Below are 19194 nucleotides of genomic sequence, written 5' to 3' on the forward strand. Positions count from 1 at the left end.
GCAAATATGCTCTCTCTGTTTTATAATTCCACTGCCACTTTATGTGCACATCTCCTCCAGCGCTATTATACTCTACCTTATAGTTACCTACAAATTCATCTTTTTCCCAGTTCTTACTAAGTTACAAGATCTTTGCGAGCAGAGACTGTGCCTTATACGTCTTTGTAGACACCATATGACTGAATAGTAGGTGGTAAATCAACATGGGCTATTGATTAGTTAAATTAAGTAGACTAAATTAGAAATAACCTGGGTGATTTAACTGTTTTTGCAAATAGTATCTAAAACAACTTTCTTCTCTGGGTAAGGAGTAAAGCAGGACGTCAGTGCCTGCGGTTTATGAATACTCTACACATTCGGGTTACTTTACGATATTGGCTGTATCCGTCAATACTATACCATAGACGGCAACAGTGAACTTCTTTCCAGTGGATTAGAGCGCTTTACAAAGCTGTGACTGACATATTAGTGGCAAAAAAAACCTGCGCCTTCAAACAAAGCAGGCATTATATGCTGTGCCAGACCCCACATGGGCACAAAGAGCTGCTGGGGTCTCAGTAGGGCTGTGGCTGGTGTTCACAGAAAAGATCACCAGTGGGACACAAACAAACATGACCTAACCCAGCAGCAGTGTCTTCTCAAGCACCTTGGCATTTCTTACCAAGACATCATTTCCTTTGACAAGAAATTGAACGTTGAATGGGCCAGAGATGGCAAAAGCCTTCGCGATTTTTCGGGTAGCATCCTTCACCTAGATCAAAAGGACAATGACATAATGTTAAGAGAACATAACTTAGTTAAAAAAAAAACAAAACTAAAAAAAGGCATAGCACCTTAAATTTAACTTCTCTTTCCATAAAGCTACACCTATAATAATAATAATAATTAATAATAATAATAATAATGGAGGCACGAGCAACAAAATAATATTTACTAAATAGTCACAACAGGATAGAAGGGAAAAGAAAAAATAATGTGATAGAATTCTCTCTCTTCCAAATGCCCCATCTACTTGCAATCATATACCCTGGTTTTACTGTGAGGGTTAAATGGAAGCCTTTCAGCCTAGTTGCTCCAGCACCAGTAACTACAGTCCAAACTCTCCATCAGTCCAATGACCTACCTGCTGAGAGGAGAAGGCCCTGAAATTACAAGGTATAGCAAAGAAACCAGAGAGATTTCCTTTACGTTGCTTCTCTGTTGCCCTGGACTTCACAAGGGTAGATATTATGGTCAGAAGAAAAGAGTGTTTTCCTGCCAGGAGGCCCTGTATGTTACACACAGGAATTCTTGTATCCAATCTGAGCCAGAAGGTTTCTATGCTAAGAGGGGGCGCTGATTACTACAAGGAGCAGCTCCTCTCTTGTTAAACTTACAAGAGTGATTCAGTGATTTAACTGGGTAGAAAAGGAAGTAGAAACTGTGGCATACTGAGCTCTGAGAGATTTGGAAAAATCTGAGTTTTTAAGGTCATCTATCCTGACATGAGAAACTGAAGTACATTTGAAATCCTTTTCTCTTTTGTGCTGCTGGTATTAAAAGCATCCTGCTACCTCCACATTCTGAAACAGAGTAAGACCTTTAGAATCCAAACCAATGTACAATCAGACAGACAGGCGTGAATTCTTTCTGGTGGCAGGATGTTTGGAAAAGCTTGAGAAAAATGCCAAGCCTGATCTGCCATACCTGAAGACTAATGGGACCCCCTCAAGAGTTGTCTAAGATGGGAGCTCTGTGTACACCCCACAGTACATGTTGAGTTCTGAGGCAGGGTCAACCTTCTGGGGAAGTTCTTTAAAGAAGTGGCTCTCAAAGAAGGGTCAAAAAAGACATATAAGAAAGTTCCAGAGGCCCCAAGTAGCTGCTGCACATCTTCTTCATCACTCCTACAAAGCCTTGCTTTACATGTAAATGGCTCTCAAACATTAGAACCACCAGTGGGAACAGCTCTCAAAATGTGATCCCAGATCAGCAGCTACAGCATCACCTGAGGACTTATTAAAAATGCAAATTCTGGGACCCCACCCAGAACTATGGAATCAGAAGCTGAGGGTTGGAGCCCAGCAATCTGTATTTCATCAAGGTCTGGGGTGGTTTTGATGCACATTAATGTTTGAGAACCACTACACTAGCATACAACAAAATGGGCTCTATAGGGCAGTGAAGGGAATGGTTATCTTTAAAACACTCAGCTGACACAGAGCAAGGAACGTCCCCTCATCACTAAATTTAACCTGCAGCATATCTTACACTGCTACCTAGTTTTTAAAAACACTGAGCTTTTGGTTTTTTTCATCTGTTGCTTTTCCCCTCCTACTTTTATGTATAAATGATGACCTTCTCAATGGCTCCTTGGCTGATGGTTTGGGTGGGCAGCATCAGAGTGGCATCTCCGGAGTGGACGCCTGCATCTTCAACGTGTTCAGAGATGGCATGAGAGATAACCTGGTCAGAAAAAGATTTTAGAAAGAGTTGTCAGGCACCTACTTCAAGGAAGATGCTCCCTCACCCACCCCTTTGATCCTAACAGATACACTGAGCATTGAGCAGTTTCTTTTCCTGAGGAAAGCAGAAAAAAGAGCAGCACACAGACTTACCGGACCTCCCTGTGCAGGGGCACATGGCTCTAGAGGCAGCCAGGAGTTGCTGAGAGCTTACCTGCCTCTTCCACTTCTTAGCATGGGTAAAAATAACAGGAAAAGGAGAAAACTAACCCAGCACATATTGACATTTAAGAACAGAATAGGAAACAGCATTTGGGAGGCACTGGAAACATCTTTATCTTTTAGACACTGGGGAAGAAAAGAAGATGGGAGAAGTGAATATGTAGTAAATGGCATAACTTAAGTGGACTGGAAGGAAGACTTGAAGATATGGTCAAGGGATCAAAATACTCTTGTCCTCTTTTAGAGACAAGGAAGTGAAAGCAACATAAGAATAAATAACCCATGTTCATGTGACTAGTATGTGACTAAGTTAGGATTTTGAATGCTTATCTGTCAGACTCCAAAGTCTATGATTTCAATCACTGTAACCTATATGTTAATAATATGTGTGCCTCTGGGAAACGATACTGAGAGTGGTGGAGAATGATTGGATGGCTGTAAAAGACAAATAAATTACTTAAGAGATCTGCTTATCAGACTTACAAATGACAAAACAGGATGACACTTGAGTCTCCATCCTTCTGCTGTCACATATGAGCTCTGTGACCTGAGCAAGGTGCTTTACCTGCTTGGCTTTGGTTTCTGATAAGATGGAAATAACAATAGTACCTGTCTCATAGAATGTTTGTTAAGGATAAAAGAGAACACATATAAAGTATCTGGCATGATACTTGATGCATAATGAGACCTCAAGCTTTTTTGTTTTGGGGGGTTTTTTGGTGCAGTATCTAGAAAAGGGGAGTTAACCATCCCACTGAGCTCTGGAACAATCATAACATGGCTGAAATACTATGCCTACTTCCGAGTATAACAGTTTAAAAATTATGTGAATAACATGGCACATTTCCAAAAGAGGGAGTGCAGGATGATGTGCGATGTCTCAGAGAAGCTTAGGGCTAGTGCATATCCTGACACCTAGAGCCGGATCAGGCCCACACATCACTTTACCCACACAATATATGAAAAAGCACAAACATCTCTAGGCTAGTCTTACATTCTCTACTTCCATGTAGCTACATTCACATTCCTCTTATTTTATTTCTCTATCTTCAAACACAAAAGGAGTTGAAAGAGGAGAGAGATTAAACTTATGCTCTAAAACTCCGGAAGTCCAAGACGAGAGTTCCAGGCAAGCAGACCTTAGTTCAAGATAGAGAATGCCCAGGGTTGGCTGTTTAGCTCAGTTGGTTAGAGCATGGTGCTAATAACACCGAGGTTTGCTGTCCAGCCACCAAAAAAAAAAAAAAAAAGATGGGAATACCTGAGATGTCAAACAACCAACCAAAAAAAAAAATCCCCCCATACATAAACTTACAATATTTTGTGCTCTTCATCACCAAAGAGTTCAAAAGAAAACAGATGAACATTTTCCAGAGTTTCTATGAAGAAAATTCCTATCTTTGGGGTATGGGGGACTAGAATAAATTATCTTTAAGGATGCTTCAACCCAAGGTTATATGATTCTGTGCTAAGTAGATGCCATTACAATTAAAAAAGAAAGAAAAAGCTACTCCGAACTGCTAATCAGGAAGGAAAAAAACAAAGGAAAAATTTAATATGTTCAGAAGTGTTGTTGTACTTGCAAAGCAGAAGATAAAANGGAGAAGTGAATATGTAGTAAATGGCATAACTTAAGTGGACTGGAAGGAAGACTTGAAGATATGGTCAAGGGATCAAAATACTCTTGTCCTCTTTTAGAGACAAGGAAGTGAAAGCAACATAAGAATAAATAACCCATGTTCATGTGACTAGTATGTGACTAAGTTAGGATTTTGAATGCTTATCTGTCAGACTCCAAAGTCTATGATTTCAATCACTGTAACCTATATGTTAATAATATGTGTGCCTCTGGGAAACGATACTGAGAGTGGTGGAGAATGATTGGATGGCTGTAAAAGACAAATAAATTACTTAAGAGATCTGCTTATCAGACTTACAAATGACACCAAAAAAAAAAAAAAAAAAAAGATGGGAATACCTGAGATGTCAAACAAACAACCAAAAAAAAAAAATCCGCCCATACATAAACTTACAATATTTTGTGCTCTTCATCACCAAAGAGTTCAAAAGAAAACAGATGAACATTTTCCAGAGTTTCTATGAAGAAAATTCCTATCTTTGGGGTATGGGGGACTAGAATAAATTATCTTTAAGGATGCTTCAACCCAAGGTTATATGATTCTGTGCTAAGTAGATGCCATTACAATTAAAAAAGAAAGAAAAAGCTACTCCGAACTGCTAATCAGGAAGGAAAAGGGACTAGAATAAATTATCTTTAAGGATGCTTCAACCCAAGGTTATATGATTCTGTGCTAAGATGCCATTACAATTAAAAAAGAAAGAAAAAGCTACTCCGAACTGCTAATCAGGAAGGAAATAAACAAAGGAAAAATTTAATATGTTCAGAAGTGTTGTTGTACTTGCAAAGCAGAAGATAAAACCTAACTTTTTATTTTTCCACAAAGAAAATAAAATGGCATGGATTCCCTAAAACCAAGCTTCCTATATTTCCAGATAAATCATAAATGCCTTATTAAAACAACTAGCAAGCTAAAGTAAACCCTTCTTCACATTTTTATTTCTCCCTAAAGCTGGAGGCATTCATTGCTTTAGCAATACAAGATGTGACATGGTATACCCATTTTGTTATTATCCTTATCCACACTACTCTGGTTATGCCTTTATTAACCCAATGAAAAGGGGGGAGGATAGGAAATGAAAAGAGAAGAAAACCCAGGGATTCAATTAGAAACTTCAGAAAGAAAAGTATTAGATGTTTTTATAATATCCATTGAAACATAAAAGAAAAACATAGACAAAAGAAAATGAGAAAATCTATTCAAAAAGAATGATGAGTACAGGATGATAATTAATTTTGAATATCATCAAAGAGAAATTCTAACAGTGTGAAACACAGGAAATATGATACCAGCGACACATCAACTAAATTGTCAGTGCATTTGAATTCTTTTTGACTGAGCAGCTTCTCCAGTATTATCGGAGACCTGTTTTGTAGAAAGCATGAATTCTGACCTGCAAATATTTCTAGAGTGCTGAGAAAAATTGATGGGAAGGTAGGGATGGGGCAGATGCGGATAAAGCACTTACCCTTCCGTCTTTGCCGACAGCGTCCATTTCTACTTCCCTGGCTCCTTCAATAAATTTCGTCAGCACGACTGGGTGCTCCTGTCACCAAGGAAAACAGAGGAGCAGAACCTTTAGCAGAAATTATGTGTATAGTGTCAAGTAAGTCAGGGACCGTAAGTAAATACCGGGGCAATACTTGCAAAAAACTTAAGGCTCAACACAGTACATTAACTCATTTGCCAATCTGTTTTGTAAGAACAAGGTCATTGTCTGCTCACAGTGAGGCGCAGGGTCTTTCTCCAACTTTGAGTGCTCAGCAAACTGAGCATGAGTTCTGAAATCTCAAATATAGGCTTCCAGGCCAGTTAGAAAAAGGGGGGCTAAGGAGGAAGCAGAATGTGGCTTCCTTCTCTTCTACCAGGATCATGAATATTTCTCTACTTTATCTATAATTATATATTACTATTGGATCAGGTTCTTTCTCTCTTCCTACCCCTATTTATTACAATCAATGCAACTTCCTAAATCAGTTCTCTAAGTGGAGAATTGTGAAAGAACTTAGAAGAAGAGTAACATTTTGTCTTCGTTTTAGTGGGCCAAAGATGAAATCTTTTGCCTGGAACTGATGTCTTAAACAACTTCTAGGGCATGACACTTGCAACTGTAAAATCAAACATGTTTCTTTATTACTCTTAAAAGGTCCTTCCTTCCTTGGTTGTTTCAGACCCCTTATCATTCTAGAAGTGCTTCCCACACTCAGTTCCTCCATGACAGTGCTGGGATGTCCTTCACAACCTGACATGAGAGCCACTTGCTTTTCCCAGATTAAATGAAGAGGTTGACTGAAGATCTCCAGGGTTTAGATATCTTCTCCTCTATGCCCTGGGCTCCAGCAACCTGGACCACCTGTTTCCTTCCTGAGCCCTGCATTTACCCATCTGTGTCTCTCCTCCCCATGTGCACTCCACCTTTTCTCCTCAGCTTCATCTTTTTGAATCTCAACTCACCCTTGACGGCCAAGTTCAGATGCCACCTCCTCCCTGAAGCCTTCTCTGAACATCTCTTTCTCCTCTGAACACAAACTCCCTCTGGCCACTGTCATGGAATTCATCATGTTCTGCATGTGTGTTACATTAAACATATCTTATCTCCTTTAACAGAACACTTAAAATAGAAGTAAATTTTGTGGGAAAATCAAAACAAACAATGTTTTATGCCATAAATAAGCATCTCTCTTTTTAAAATTTATTATTACGTTAGGCAAATTTGCATGCTTACTTCTCTTCAAAAGCCTATTGGACAAGCAACTGTTTATTAGCCATAAAAAGAATTCTCTCCATCTCGGTTTCCTCTTTCTTAAATATTGGATGTTTCCTACAGCAGTCATGGCAGAGCTTTGTTGAAACCTATTTGGGCTTTATTTTCTATATCATGATGATAACATCGTAACTTCAAAAAAAGTTACAATGTTATCTGACTGAGACAGTTTACCGGCTGCTCAGTCAGATTCTCTAGTCAAACCTGATATGAGGATTCTTGGTTAAGTGATTGATTGAGGGAGTTAGAAAAGCAGGAAGGGGCGGTAGGAAAAAGCTAGTATGTTTATGGCCTCTGTGGAGGATGGATTCAGCCTCACAGGGAGCTCTGGAGCAGACTTAAGCCCCCTCTTGAAGCAAAGGTCAGTTGCTGTCTAGGGTTTGGAGGGTGTTGGTGAGGTGAGGGATTGTGCTTCCTGCTTGGCATATCTCCCACTTGACTGAGAATATTACCCAAGTCAGCTATCACAGCAGTTCGGGATGGATGCTCCCACAGGTAAAGGGATCTGGAGGGGGTGGGGGTTGGCAGGTAACAACAGCATCCACCATCCCAGCCAACTGAATAAATTTATGAAATAGTTCTTACTATGTTGAAGAAGAAAATCTCTTAATAAATTCCAGTCTTCCGGTGGCATTATACATTGTTGGCCTTCTTAACACTTTCTTCCTTTAGTGTCTATAAACTACATTTTCATGCTTCTTTTTAGGCTCCTTAATGGTTTTGTCCTCTTCTACTCCACGCTTAAATGACAATATTCTTCATGTCTCTGTCTTCACTTTTCTTTTCTTTTTCTTTGCCTTTTTTTTTTTTTTTTTGGCAGCTGGTTGGTACAGGGATCCAAGCCCTTGACCTTGGTGTTATCAGCAGCAGGCTCTAACCAACTGAGCTAACCAGCCAGCCTTGTTTTAACTCTTCCTGTCCTTCCACACTCTCTCCCTCAGTGATGGCTTCCATTCTCAAAGCTTCAATTAAAATAATAAGCTATTTACTTTCAAAATCTGTCTTGACATCTTTAACTCTAACCATGACCTTGATCTTCAATTCCAAATCTATGTAACCTTCTGCCTTCAAATCATCTTGACTTCAATCCGTCACAGGCAGCTCACATTCAAAAGGTCAAAAATTAAATATATAATTTCCCCCTCTTAAACTTTCTCCTTCTTCTATGTTCTTTATCTCAGTAAATGACACCCCTATCCATCCAGTTGTCCAAGGCAGAATCCCAGGAGTCATCCTTTATCCTCTTTCATCCTCCACCTCCATCCACTCACTAATTTCCTTCAAGCACATCCCCAATATTACTCTCCATCTTCACTGTCATTATTTTGATCCAAGGCACTGCATCTCTACCCTGAGCTACAGCAACAACCCCCTAACCTCTTTCCATGAATTCAGTCTTGCCTCTTAATTCACTCTCTCTGTATTACAGCAGACTAATCTTTTTAAAATAGAAAAGATGACTAAAATCCAAACTCACTATAATGACTGACAAGGTCCCATTATCTGGTGTCTGTCTATTCAATCTACTTCTCTACCTTTATCATAATCAATGTCATGTTTGGTATCCCAGCCATATAATAAGTGCTTTATCAGTTCCTAGAAACTCTGCTTTTTCTCACCTTCAGGCCTTTACACATGCTGTTTCTTTCTTCCTACTCACACCCACAATGTAAGTCTTTCATTCAATCAACTCTGACACAACCATTAGATATCAGTTTAAATGTCCCTTCTTCAGTGACTGGACCCCAAGACTTTTACACTCTCCCTCAGCATCCTGTGTTTTCTGTATGGCAATGTTCATTGCTCATCATATTTAATTGTAATTACTTGATGTCTGTTGTCCCTCGCAAAGAAAATCCTCTGTGAAAGCAGAAACTGTATCTTTCTTTTCATGAGTATAACACATAGTACTAAGAACAATGCCGTTATATACAGGTGCTATATATGAATGAATACATAAATAGATGAATGATTGATGGAGGCTGATTTTCCTCTAGATTCATTGATTTGAGTATTTTAGATTCTGCTGTACTTTGATGGGAAGACTTGAATTAGAGAGTACTCAATCAGGATATCTCTATCATTAAATTTGATTCCATATGGGTTCTACCCATATGCCAGTGGGGGAAAAAAAAACATGGTTTTTCTAATATTCTACCAAGTACAGATCCTAAGAGGTCTAGTGTTCCAGGCAGAAATGACAGGACACATGCCTCATCACTCACATGAGACCAGCAGGGTACAGTTGCTGGCTTCTCAATAGGGCAGCATAGCAGGACCCCTGGCAGGGAATAAGATACAGGAGAGGATAGCTGGTGTCTCAATCCAGAGTGCACTAATGAAAACTGGACTGTTGGAGAGATTCCCTCCTCAGTCATCTGACTTTCACACAAACATGAACTCAAAATCCACTTGGTTTTCTTTTTTTACACTTTTCCTCTTCCCACTCTTTATCCATTCTCTTCACTGCCCAAACATCCTTGGGGAGCAACTATCGTACAGAAGAAGGGATCTGGTTTTGTGTGTGCAGGAACAATCCACTCTCTTTGTTCCTCTTTGAACTCTTTGAAATGCCTCTGATTTCACTCTTCAGCTCCCTCCAAATTCCACTTCCTGAACATCAAAACATCAAACTCTTCTCTATGAGTTCTTCCTTTTTTTTTTTTTACCCCAACTAGCTTTTGAAAGCTTTTAAAAGGAAAATATTACTTTCATTCCCTACAGTACAAGGTCTGCAGATCAATAACCTCACTGGGTAAATCTTAAATAGATCACACTGAGGTAACACCGAAGGAGAAAGTAAGAGCTCGGGCAGTGGAGGAAGGTGGTTGAGTCACTACAAAATTACAAGCATTATTACTAACTCACTAACGGGATGTGCTAAAAAAGAAAAAAAAATCAATAGGTGAAAGAGGGGACTTACTATTAAAGTTGCATGTTGATTAAGTCAAAGTCCCCAGGTATAAGAAGTAAAAATCAGGAAAGCTTTCTCTGGTTAATGATGAGCATGGTTGGGCAGCCTTTGAGGCTGGGAATCCCAGGAATAACTTGACCAGCATCTAACTGATGAGAAGAATGAGTATAATTATCCTTTTAGATTACGTGCATCTCAAACCATGTGTATCTGTTTTGGTCAAATATGCACAGGTCTTTCTCTCCTTCCACTAACCCTAAGAATCTGGTTACAATTTAAGGCTTCTGAACTTTGTCATTCTCATATGTAGGAGACTATTGGGAAGAAGAAAAAAAACAAGAAAATCATCCTAACAACATGGTGTGAAAAGAAAAGCAGCAGACAAAACGAGGTAGCAATTAACAGAGGAGGTAAAAGTCACCAGGAGGAAATTGGACACTACCTGAGAGACTCTTGCAGCCTCCTCTAGGAATTTTTTCATCTCATCCTCAGAGAACACCACATTCATGGCAGATCCACTGGAAAAAGGAGGACAAATAAAAGAAGGTCAGTATTTTTTACCACTGTGAAAGTAAGGCACACTAGCTTTGACTGATTCTCAGAACAGTTCCAGGCAACCTCTAGTTTTACACTAGGCTCAATAAGAAAGTGCCTTTTCCTAACCTGTGACATTACTCCATTTAATCACCAGGACAATCAGCCAAAGTAAAAAGTCACTAAAGTTGGGGATGAAAAAAGGGGTTAGACCTGGAATAATGCCCCAAGGGAACACCAGTAGCTCTAGAGATTGTACTCCCTCAAGGCTTGCTCTTTCTGATTTACTGTTCTCATGCTCTGCTGGTTCCAGGCAATTCTTAAACCTAAACACGATTCAGCCCAGAACATAATTTCTCTAACCCTGTTTCTTCAGAGTTCATCACCAACAGCAGATCTTAACCCTCTGGTATGTTATGAAAGCAGGTCATTCTGCCACCTCAACCAGATTACAAAGAATCGATTTTTTTAGGAACACTTGCAAATGTGATGTACAGTATCTGACTGAAACATATTCAACTGTGTCTTTCCTTCTAAAAACTTGAGAAATAATGCTATCTGAAATCAATTTACTCTAAATTTTGTCATTTTCAAAATTGGAGGGGAGGGGAGAAAAGGAGCAGCAACAGGAGGAAGGGAAGGAATAAGGAAGAAAATATCACTTTCCACTTCCTTTTAAAAAGTACTTTTCTTAACGTTTCTGCTCCATTACAAATTTCTTTTCTCTTTTTTAAATTTATTTTTAATTGATAAATACTAATTGTTTATGGGCTACCATGTGATGTTTTGATCTATATATATATTATAGATTCAAACTAATTAACATATCCATGACTTTAAAATTTACAATTCTATTACAAGTTTCTGCATACAAAGCTTTTAATTGTTTCATGTGTTTAAGAGAGAAAGGCTAGAGCAATAACACTGATAATTCAGAGTGTAAGACGCTGGAGCAAAAATACAGAACTGCAAAAATGCAGGACGTGAAATAGTCAAAGCTGTTTTTTCCAATCCTTCCCTAAATGTGTGCCTGTTGTTTCAGTTCATTTACATTAACTCCTCAAAGAAGTAATATTATTAGACTGCAGTTTATGCAAAATGTCATTTAAGTAAAAAGGAAAGTTTTCCACCTCATCTGAAATTTTTCATTATTTTAAAGGATCCTATCTCAAATTCCATTTACACTTTCAAATTGTGCACAGCAAATTGTGTTTCTCTTATTATCCCCTGTTCCGTGAGGTAGTTTCTTACATGTGGTAACATCTGAAGAGAGTAAGTGATAATTCACAACTTCTCCTTTGATGATAGAACTTAGTTTCAAAATTTAATATAAAAGATCCTCACTGTTCATGTCCTCACCATTGTAATTCCTCTATTTAAAAAACCTGATCTCAAAAACTCAAAATTTTAAAACGAAGGCACTATCAGAAGTTGCTGACAATAGTCAAAGATAAGACACCATTTCTTGATATCAGAAAATAGATTCTGGAGACAGATACCCCAATGTGTGTGCATATGTGTGTGTGTGGTTTTTGTTTGTTTGTTTGTTTGTTTGAGCTGTTCTTTTAGGTTTTCTTACCCTCTGTGCTCTCTAACCCTTCCTCAGTTTGGCAAGGAGATGCCTCAAGCTAGACTTAGGACTGTAGTCTCTTCCTGATGCTGAGGACCTTGCATTGGTCCTCAAACTGTCTATGATAGTTTGAATATTATCGATGGATTTACAAATTACTACACATCAAAGCCTAGTGCTATTAATATACAGCATGCATTTCTGTATCTCCCAATTTTTGAATCATTGTTTTGGAAAACAACATATTACCTCAAAACATATGAAGGTCTCAACAAGCAGGGGTAGCCTACAGACTTTGCAAATTCCAGTGCTTCATTCTAATTAACAGAAACAACAACATATGTATGAATAGTTTAAAATATGCAATAAAAATGCAGAACATTATGGTTAGATCAAGTGGTAACCCAACTCTTTTTATTCTTTCTTTCAAAAGACACCATTAAAATGTAAATTAGACATCCAAATACATAAAATTCCTAGTTTCTAATTCTAAATATCAAATCTAGTTCAAAAATAGTTTGAACTTCTTTTCATTGTCTGAATCTTAATGAGAGCACTGCTACCAATTTATAATCAGCATTTAACTGCAATCATGGAAATACAGCAACTCTAAAGTAAATTCACTAAGCATAGTGCATTCTATCTGCCCTCAGTTAACATCTCCAGTAGTTAACATTCAGCTTACAACTCTTCAAAAGAGAATATTAAAAACAGACACTTGTATCTTTCCTTACCAAAGTATTAACAGCTTTCCATGGTGCCTGAGAGACCTTCAGCTCATCCAAGACGGCTGAAAAGATGGAACGATCCTCAGCCCTGTCAATCTGCAGAGGGCTCGTGCCCATGATCTTGACACCATTCTTGTATAGGGGGACAGCCAGGTTGTTTGGAATCTGACCCCCGACTGATATGATGCAGCCACCACATGCCTGGAAAAGATGTCCACAATATCAGCCACTGGAGTAACTTCATCATGAATGAACAACTGTACTCATCTTGCCTCCATTTCCCTAATGGCAATGCCTAACATGGGTGTGTTATTTTCACCTCTATATCAATGGATAATATTAAATTATGCCACAAAGAGATAAACATACTTAGTTTTGACTTTTCAGGAACTTACATGCTAAAATCTATGCAAGACTTCCACACAACTACATACAGATATCATTTGCAACATTAACATGTGTGGCAATTGGAAAAGAAAATGAACTCAATGAATTTACACCATGTACTCTACCCCATAATCAATTAATTCCTGGACTACTGTTGTTATTTCCTAAATGGAGACAGATTTCCCCTTCCAACACTCAACTCTCCTGTACCCCTCCACCCCAGCTCTTCACATTCAGATTAAGCATTCTACAAGACTGCTTCACCAAGTTACTCCTATACTCAGAGCTCTCTGAAGGTTCCTATTGCCTAGAGGATAAACTACAAGCTCTTTACCCTCAAGACACTTCAGACTTTCCAGTCTTATCTATCTTCACCCCTCTCAGCCCCAGGAAGACTTCTCTACTCATTATCCCCAACTATGTACATTCCCACTAGCAAACTCTCTGCACCACTGAAACTTCCCTGGCTGTTGTTTCCTTTATCCTTCTCTTGCTTATCTAACTTCTAACCACCCCTAAAGTCCAGTCTAAATTCCACCTCACACTCTGATGACCGACTCCACCATCCTCTCTTTGCTGCAACCTGTCTACAGTATCCAGTAACTGATTTGAGTTACTATTTCCTTACTACTTGCTTTACAAGCAGTGCCTGAATCTTTAGCCTTAATTCAGATGTTTGATTAGCACATGATATTCTTAATAAAAATCAAGTCTCCTATTGGTAGCCAAAACTTCAAAATTAAAAAAAAAAAAATTAGCCCTCCCAATCTCAAAGTTTCTCAAGTCTGGTGTTTTAGCAGTGAGGCTGAGTGTGAGATGGTGGGGAATCAGATTCACAGTTAGAAGTGGAGAATAAGATTTTAAGTTAGACGTTTCTTCTCATCTTGGTTCCCTCTGTGCACTGCCTGCCTTACCCAGGGGGGGGTCAGTCTTCTTGTCTGTAAAATTAGGATAACACCTGCCTACTTCACAAGGCTGTTATGTAGATTAAATAAGATAAACATTAAAGGTCCTATATACTGTAAGTGTATTTAAGTAAATGAGGCATGATTATTAATACAAAATATTATATATCTTATAGGCCATTGAGGTTGGCATAATTCCTGTTTGCCCTAATGACCCACTAAGAAATATTAGTAGAATTGCTGAAGTGATAGATATGTGCCAAATGTATTTTATCATTATTTGAAATTGATCTGAAATATTCATATAAGGGATGAAACTAATTTCTCTCTGACGAGTGCAGTTATAATACTGTCTAAACAAACACCCTGCAGTTGAGTGCTAAAGGCATTATAAACATTATTGAAAATAATAACCCTCTGTTCTCCATATTTATGTATACTTAAGCTACTTTTATCATCATTTTAAAACATGTTTAATACACATTTTTACAAAATCTTTAAAATGAGTTATTCTCTTCAGTATAATTTTATTTTCTTAATAATTTTTTTATTTATTAACAGTGTTGTTAATGTTTTACAGGCTTAAAAACAAGTTCTTCAATTGAATGTATATGAAAAATTTCTTATGTCAAAGAATTCAAAATAATTTTTGAAAATTAAGGGAGTAGTAGCAATTTATGAGCAAAAGTTGGAATCAATCAGACTAAACAGAAGCTTAACGTTTAATAAAAAGGACTTAATTAATAAATGTACTAACATTTTTTTCAAAATAGCTCTACTAAATTGATTTCCATTTTTTAAGAAATTAAGAACTTTCAAATAAGATAATAGCTGCCACTCTTTATTGAGGACTTTACTAGGTATATTAGGTATCCTGGAGTATCTTTTTTGACCTTCACAGTATACTTCTGTGGTGATTATTACTATCCCCAATTTATAGCTAAAGAAATGGAGTCTCAATGAAGGTGAAGTGACTTGCCCATAACTCTTATCTAGCAAATACAGAGCTGGTATATGAACTCGATTTTACAGATTGTAAAGCTATACTCAAGTAGGACATTAAATAATCGAATCTTAAGCAAACTTTACTTTTCTGACTGGTGTTAGAGGTGATTAATGTTAGAAGATAAGAGAAGAGCTAGTTCTAAAACATTCTTTTGTAAAAGAGGTAGATAGAAAAACATTCAGGACAAAACCAAATTCTCATCATTGACCCCCAGAAATATTGATCATCACTGGGAAGATAATTCACATCCAAAGGAATGTTGTAGAGCAACAGTGTGATGGTGTAGTGCAGGTTCTGCCCACACAGCAAAAGGAATTCAAGTATGATGACATGTTTGTAGGATGATGTTAATATAGGACAGTTTCATGGAGAATCTAATCTTAAATTGGCTCCAACTCCAAGCACTAGGGATATAGGGACAGGAACCTGGTATCCCACACAGGTAAATCGCCATCACTATCACAATCACTTAGCCCTAAATAATTTCAAGTAACTACTGAAGTAGAATATTCTAAAGTTCAGACATTGTTTCACAGGTTTTTAAAATATTTAGGCCTAAAACAATCCATTTAGACACCCCAGATTCCATTAATCTTGCCTAGATTTGTGTGTAATTTTTTTACCCATTTTAGTTTTCCATTTTTTAAAACCTGATATCACTAAGTTATGGTAACACAGCACAAGAATATTTCTGAAATAACATTCAAGCTGCAAATACACCAGAAATTTGTTTTCAACAGTAAAGATTTAAAAGGAAACGCTTCATATTTATTTGAGAACATCTTAATTTCTCCTAGCCACACTTTAATCAGTCCTTATTTTTATGGACAAATTAAATGCTGTATTATAGACAGAATGTGAGGTGAAAAAATTTATCTTACTGACAGAAATAGCATTTGCCTCATTAAAAATAGCCCTGATTTTTGCAATTTCATGGATTATCTACAATTTACAAAATTCCACTATTTATATATCTGCTAATGAAAAGGATCATGCTTTATATTTTAGTAATTGCATTTTAGTAAAAGACATTTTACATTTTAGGCAGAAGTTTAGGATTACGTTTAACTACAATTAAACCAAATGCTAGAAACGAACCCCAATTCTATTTATAGTCACGCGTTCCCTAATGGGCTTTATATATCACTAACTAATGTCTATAATTAATTTATTCATTTAACTCAAGTTTTGTTACAGAAGTACCATTATCTAAATACATACAGTGTTATTTGTTAAAAATAGGACAATTAAACCATTATGTAGAGTGTATATTTTAAGGGATATAATTAGGCAAAGTATGAATTGTAAAACCAAGAAAAAGTTATCCAGGAATATCAAAAGGTGTCAGATACGTTGTTTGGTATTTTTAGAACAAATCTGTTTTTTAATAAATAAATACAAAAATGGGACCTAAATGGGGCTTGGATATAGAAGGAAATTAATGCTGTTTATGTAATTTTTCAAACCATGAGTCTCCAAAGGAAGAAAAGGAAATGTGAGGTTAGGACCAGACCTGTGTGATTCTTACTCATTGTAGCCTGTAAAGATGACTGCATAATTCATCCTCAGAAAATAGATCTAGTAAAAGAGAAGCACAGTGTTGCAACTTCTATAAACAATGTAATAATTTTCAGTTCGTAGGAGAGTACTTCAAAAATTTCATGGAAAAATAGACTTGAAAGATAACATGAATCTTTCCATAAATTTTTTGAAGTACCCTCATATACCTCAAAATAATTTGAGAACATCTTTTCCCTTATAAGAAGTGTTCTGAACTGGGCAAAATATCATCCATCAAAGTCTAATAGAAGGCAGACACCAGCTTCTTGCTTTCCTGACCCTTCCCCACACACCAAGGAAATCAAAATTTGAATCTCTTCTAAGGAAGCAAAACCTATGAACACAATCACAAGGAATAAATGAGTAAATAAATTTACTAAACTTAAAGGGTTACTCTCTAAAGTATAAAAAATGTCTGCAGCCAAAGGAATATACTCCAACACTGTAGCATTTTCCACTAAAATAAAATAAGAGCAAGTGGGAAGGAGATTTCAGTGTTTCTTACTCAACCTCCGATGAAGACCTCTTCCAAAGCAGCCTGTTTTACCAACAAGGCGTTACTTCTCTGACTTCCTCCTTCCTGTTTTCTTTAGAGGTTCCCCTTGATGCCCTGGAAACAGCCTTGGTCCAGAACTAGACCAAGAGACCTGGGCCAGAGACTCCTCACACTTTCTATTATGGCCTGTGTCCTCGGGAAAGCCTATTGCCCTTCTAAGGGACTCAAATGTATGCTTTCGAATACAGTTAGACACGCTTCCAATTTTCTGCAGTCATTAGTGAATGCTTCAGCGCCTTCACTACCACTAGAGGCATCTAAGGTAGGATAAGAACAGTCTCCTCCAGGGGAAGCACACCCATTATCAGAGACAACAGAGCAGCATGTGACAACAGAGCCTGCTCCAGGGAGATACACAACCTCATGAAAGGAAACATACACACACACACACACACACACACGTACGCGTGTATGTGATGTATAGCACTTCCTGTGGGATAACCTGAGGAGTACATCAATGGATTGTTGTTCTTATGTTCTCTAATTTAACGTATTAAATTACCTCACAATAAATAGTAATGCTACACTTTAAATGCCAATTAGCTTCAAAGAAAAGCCAACTTACTTCTTTCTATCATACTGGCTTTATTTATAGTAAAAGAATGTTTGTAGTCGTGTGTTACTGCATTCAAAAGCAGTTATAGGAGTTTGTAATCTTTCCTTGGCCCGTTTCACATGGAAATATTTAACTATATGTTAAATGCCTGCTGCTATTGTCTGTAATACTTTTTAATATTTTTAAAGCATGTATTTTATTTTTCATATATTTATGTAAATATAAAAATATGAAATACATATTGATATAAATTCATAGATCCCAGTTTTATTGTTAATGTCTTGAAGGTAGGGACCTGTTTTTATAGCTGTCTATAATGCTGAACTTGGGTTTAACAACATGCTCAGAAAATATTTGTAAATTGCATTTGTTTTGATGCTCATCTATCTAAAAAGAATGTTAAGAAATCATTTTTTAAAAACCATGTCAGACAGACAACTAAAAAATAAAGTGTATATTCTACCTAATGAATCAATTTTATTATAAAATTCCATGTTACCTTTGCAATACCTTTAAGTAGCATGCTTTTACACTCGTAGGATTCATTAACAACAACAAAGCAATATAGCACAGAGAATTTAAGTAATTTGAACAAGTCAATGAGTTTTCAAGTCAAAACTAGAACTTAAGTATTCTGGCACCAATTCAATACTTTTTTTCCCTTCTATTGACCATATTTTACACATAGGGACAATACTCTATGGTAAGGAATTAACTGTAATGATAGCAAAGGCACAGCTACTGGACATCACTCTGGAATTTTCTAATAGTTATTTTTTCAATTGTAAGATAATTTAACTTGTTCTATAAAATTATGGTAACCTACAATCATATGAATCCACAGTGAAAATGTACTCAATAATATTGAAGTGGGGATGGAGGAACAACTGTAAGAGAAGGCTATAAAGGAACCAAAATCATTCAGAATTGACTCATTGATCTTAAACTGAAGACTAATGGCTTCATCTGATGGAACAAGGAATTAAGTGGCCCTTTGTGAACAACTGACTTTCCTCCTCTGGAAACCGTTCATCATCAGACCACATCACATAAACTAGAAAGCGGCTGTTTATTGTATGTTAGAGGATCAATTAAATCATTCTGCAAAATATTTATGAGGGGCCACCTTATATTAGCTAAAATGTGGCTGGAACCTGTTGCCAAGTAGAATTTTCAATACGGCTGGAACACTTAGAAAGAAAAAGTGAATTTTGTATGAAAAGTAATCACTCTGTGCCAGGGCTACAAGAATGTAAGGCTGGAGTGGTTTTATTTATTCTTTTTTTTAAAGTTTCACTACAAAATTAAGCAATAGAACACACTGGCAGCTCTTTTTCCTAAAGGGAATTGCAATATAAATCTACATGCGCAAATACACATAGGTAAAGTGTGCACTGCATATATTTTT

At 37.1% G+C, this 19194-nt stretch overlaps 1 protein-coding gene across 1 annotated transcript in view; it reads right to left on the reverse strand.

Annotated features, from left to right (window-relative positions):
- Window positions 1–19194, reverse strand: part of CPS1 (carbamoyl-phosphate synthase 1, mitochondrial) — a 118958-nt gene that overhangs the window by 18217 nt on the left and 81547 nt on the right. The window contains 6 exon segments of the mRNA XM_008580409.1: window positions 662–751; window positions 2338–2445; window positions 5775–5852; window positions 10427–10502; window positions 12338–12405; window positions 12823–13017. Coding sequence (XP_008578631.1) covers window positions 662–751; window positions 2338–2445; window positions 5775–5852; window positions 10427–10502; window positions 12338–12405; window positions 12823–13017 — 615 coding nt within the window.

This window comes from Galeopterus variegatus, unplaced genomic scaffold (assembly GCF_000696425.1).
Source record: "Galeopterus variegatus unplaced genomic scaffold, G_variegatus-3.0.2 Scaffold2080, whole genome shotgun sequence".
NCBI lineage: Eukaryota > Metazoa > Chordata > Mammalia > Dermoptera > Cynocephalidae > Galeopterus > Galeopterus variegatus.